This window comes from Coregonus lavaretus (assembly GCF_964263955.1).
Source record: "Coregonus lavaretus genome assembly, chromosome: 24".
Taxonomy (NCBI): Eukaryota; Metazoa; Chordata; class Actinopteri; order Salmoniformes; family Salmonidae; genus Coregonus; species Coregonus lavaretus.
The window spans coordinates 20,957,746-20,962,103 of NC_140011.1; the positions used below are offsets into that span (position 1 = coordinate 20,957,746).

Below are 4,358 nucleotides of genomic sequence, written 5' to 3' on the forward strand. Positions count from 1 at the left end.
TGTGTGTGTGTGTGTGTGTGTGTGTGTGTGTGTGTGTGTATAAGTAATTTAGGGATGTTACTGGTGATTTCTGTGAGTAGCTCATCCACCAGTCTGTTGTGAAAAAAGTTATTCTTTGCTGTGGGCTGATTGGGGTCTATCCCTAAACACAATTATTCCTACAAGAAAAATAAATTATGCTTATACTTCCATAATACTTTATGTTGCTGACTTGTAAATGTAGGTGACTCAACACAAATAACTATTTCCCCCTAAAATGCTATGCAAATGCCTACGAAATTATACGAAGCTCCAAGTGTGCACACATATCAACACAGAAGTACAGGAGTTTCTGAAATAGGACATGGTTTATTGAACACCACAAAGCATATTTGACATGGGCATGAGTGGTCAGCTCTGACATCTTGCAATCCTGTTTATACAGCTTCATAAAACTCCTGGTATAATAATAATCATAATACTAATACTATTAATAATAATACATTTATTTTTATAAAACAACATTACTATCAACTCTCCCACCTTTCCGTAGACCCATATTTGACTGACTAATGGTACAGAAATGGTTGTAAGATTTGTCTTCTGCAAACGTCAGTCCCAAGTCCGCAGTCCGTTTTACATCATAAAATGATTATGTATTATGCTTATGTTTTGCAGTAGTGACATTTGATTATTTTCTTAAAGGCACTTTGGAAGTCTTTGTTGAAGTATGCGTAAATGATGGGGTTCAGTAGAGAGTTGGAGTACCCGAGCCAGTTAATGACGTCCTCGAGCCACTTTGGCATTTGGCACGACTGGCAAAAGGGCATTACCAGGGCGACAATAAAGAAAGGCAACCAGCAAAAGATAAAAGTGCCCATAATTATACCCAGCGTCTTCACAGTTTTGCGCTCTCTGGCCATGGCCATCTTTCTCTTTGCCTCCATGTTCTTATCTTGTCTGCTCTCAAAGAACGGCTCGGAATTGGGGTTGAGGGGGAGTGGCAGGCTGTTTTTTGAGTTGCTGTGAACCTCGATGATCTCCAACAACTCGCCGTGCTTGACCGCACCGTTTATGCAGGGGGTCGGTTTGGGCTCCACGCTCCTCTTCCAGCTTTTACTCGGGTCCCCGTTGGTCCTCTTCTGGAAAAGAGCAGGGGACAGTGCCAAACAAGAATCAGACACTTTCTTTTTCTCTGTTTTACGCACTGTTCTCCTGATTCTAAACCTGGCGGCTTTGAATATCCGTCCATATAAGACCAACATGAGTATCAACGGAATGTAGAACGCGCCAAATGTCGAGTAGATTGTGTACCAGGGGTCTCGACTTATCATGCACTGCTCCGGATTAGCTATGTCCTCCGCTTTACTACTCGGCTGGGAACGCATGATCAACATGGGTGGAACAGAGATGGAAAATCCGACAAACCAAGTGACACTGATCAGAACCGCCGCTCTTCTGGGCGTCCTCTTCTTCATATACTCTATAGGTTCGGTAATGGCCCAGTACCTGTCCAAGGCGATGGCGCAAAGGTGCAGTATAGATGATGTACAACATAACACATCTAAAGAGATGAAAATGTCACATGGTACCTGTCCGAGAGTCCACCTGTTTAAGACTTGGTAAAGGGCCGCCATGGGCAACACCAGAACCGATACCATCAGGTCAGTCACGGCCAGAGACCCGATCAGATAGTTCCCTACATTCTGAAGATTTCTCTCCAGGGCGATGGCTGCAACCACACACACGTTCCCAAATATTGCACAGAGGATAAGCACAGCCAAGAGAAAGGACGTGAAGATTTGGGAACTTAGTTTCACCTCCTCTGCATCAGCTGTCGAGATTTCGTTTTGAAAATCAAATGGAAACCATGCGCCCGTCGTGTTGTTTCTTTCCTCCATGTTGATGAAAAGGAATCGCTCCTCACTTACTACGTGTCAGTTCCAGAGCGCAACAGAACTCCATTCATGGTGATCTGAGCTGGATTCTCTGCGCCCTTCGCATAGCATTGCATACACTCCCTGTGCCGGGGGGTGAAGACTGACGAGGCCGTATATTTATACCAGTGATGGAAAATACGTCAGTTGCCTGTGAGGTTGAAAGAACGATTTTCTGTGCGCACCAACAGTTGGCATCTCTCTGAGAGAGTGCGGGCAGTGAGATGCTGGTGCTATCATCCCTAGGACTTTACCAACAGGTTGTGATAGAACAGCAATGACAGTGAATTGGCATGGAATATCCCCCCCAAAACACACACCAATTTAAAAGGTTTTAATTTTGATTATGTATTTATTATTAAATGTTTAGTCAAGAGCAATAGCAATTCTTCTCGAAAACCACAGTTAGAACGGAAACAGTAGGTTACCTATGCCTATCCTTTCTCAATGCTGAAAATAATAAAAACGAATCTGCCATTGCCGTTCTTGCTTCAAAATAAAGATATTGAATGTATAGAAGTTTCCCCTCAGATCAGAGGGTAAACTTCTATACACCTCGATGTGAGCAGCAAGACTGATGCTGCCACCTGGCGTAGGCCTAGATGGCAGAGTGGATGACTTGTGTAGTATGGTGCATCTGACTCTCCGTAACTACAAGCAATGACGTAATTGTCCTCTAACTTTCCGTAGTCCACCAAATTATTATTCTAATTAAATGTAAATTCCTCGTTTTGAGTGAATGCAAAGGAATTTGGAAATTCCAGGTAGGATGTTTTATGTCTTAAGTATGGCATTGTTTCAAATACCATCCCAGCACGAAACGAGAGGTGTTTTGTTGTTGTTTTGGGTTTTTGCTTGCTGGATTTAACGTTAGCTCAAGCTGGATAGTTTTGTCAGTGGCTAGCCCTATAAAATAAATAGTATACATAATTCATATTAATACACATTTACGAATATCCAAATGTAAATGTTTATTTGTAATATCATTAATTTGCTGTACTATGTATAGCACTATACAGTGGTGGCCAAATGTTTTGAGAATGACACAAGTATTGGTCTTCACAAAGTTTGCTGCTTCAGAGTTTTTAGATATTTTGGTCAGATGTTACTATGGTATACTGAAGTATAATTACTAGAATTCCATCAGTGTTAAAGGCTTTTATTGACAATTACATTAAGTTTATGCAAAGAGTCAATATTTGCAGTGTTGACCCTTCTTTTTCAAGACCTCTGCAATCCGCCCTGGCATGCTGTCAATTACCTTCTGGGCCATATCCTGACTGATGGCAGCCCATTCTTGCATAATCAATGCTTGGAGTTTGTCAGAATTTGTGGGTTTTTGTTTGTCCACCCGCCTCTTGAGGATTGACCACAAGTTCTCAATGGGGTTAAGGTCTGGGGACTTTCCTGGCCATGGACCCAGAATTTCGATGTTTTGTTCCCAGAGCCACTTAGTTATCACTTTTGCCTTATAGCAAGGTGCGCCATCATGCTGGAAAAGGCATTGTTCGTCACCAAACTGTTCTTGGATGGTTGGGAGAAGTTGCTCTCGGAGGATGTGTTGGTACCATTCTTTATTCATGGGATGTTCTTAGGCAAAATTGTGAGTGAGCCCACTCCCTTGGCTGAGAAGCAACCCCACACATGAATGGTCTCAGGATGCTTTACTGTTGGCATGACACAGGACTGATGGTAGCGCTCACCTTGTCTTCTCCGGACAAGCTTTTTTCCGGATGCCCCAAACAAGCGGAAAGGGGATTCATCAGAGAAAATGACTTTATCCCAGTCCTCATCAGTCCAATCACTGTACCTTTTGCAGAATATGTCTGTCCCTGATGTTTTTCCTGGAGAGAAGTGGCTTCCTCGCTGCCCTTCTTGACACCAGGCCATCCTCCAAAAGTCTTTGCCTCACTGTGCGTGCAGATGCACTCACACCTGCCTGCTGCCATTCCTGAGCAAGCTCTGCACTGGTGGTGCCCCGATCCCGCAGCTGAATCAACTTTAGGAGACGGTCCTGGCGCTTGCTGGACTTTCTTGGGCGCCCTGAAGCCTTCTTCACAACAATTGAACCTCTCTCCTTGAAGTTCTTGATGATCCGATAAATGGTTGATTTAGGTATAATCTTACTAGCAGCAATATCCTTGCCTGTGAAGCCCTTTTTGTGCAAAGCAATGACGACGGCACGTGTTTCCTTGCAGATAACCATGGTTAACAGAGGAAGAACAATGATTTCAAGCACCACCCTCATTTTAAAGCTTCCAGTCTGTTATTCTAACTCAATCAGCATGACGGAGTGATCTCCAGCCTTGTCCTCGTCACCTGTGTTAATGAGAGAATCACTGACATGATGTCAGCTGGTCCTTTTGTGGCAGGGCTGAAATGCAGTGGAAATGTTTTTTGGGGATTAAGTTCATTTTCATTGCAAAAAGGGACTTTGCAATT

General features: G+C 43.3%; 1 protein-coding gene across 1 annotated transcript; it reads right to left on the reverse strand.

Annotated features, from left to right (window-relative positions):
* Window positions 1–644: 644 nt before the first annotated feature.
* Window positions 645–1,883, reverse strand: LOC311099763 (5-hydroxytryptamine receptor 1A-beta-like; the record flags this gene model as incomplete). Its single annotated transcript, XM_084140505.1, has 1 exon — window positions 645–1,883. The coding sequence occupies exon 1, from the start codon at window positions 1,878–1,880 to the stop codon at window positions 645–647; it is 1,236 nt and encodes a 411-aa protein (XP_083996631.1). The 5' UTR covers window positions 1,881–1,883.
* Window positions 1,884–4,358: the final 2,475 nt, after the last annotated feature.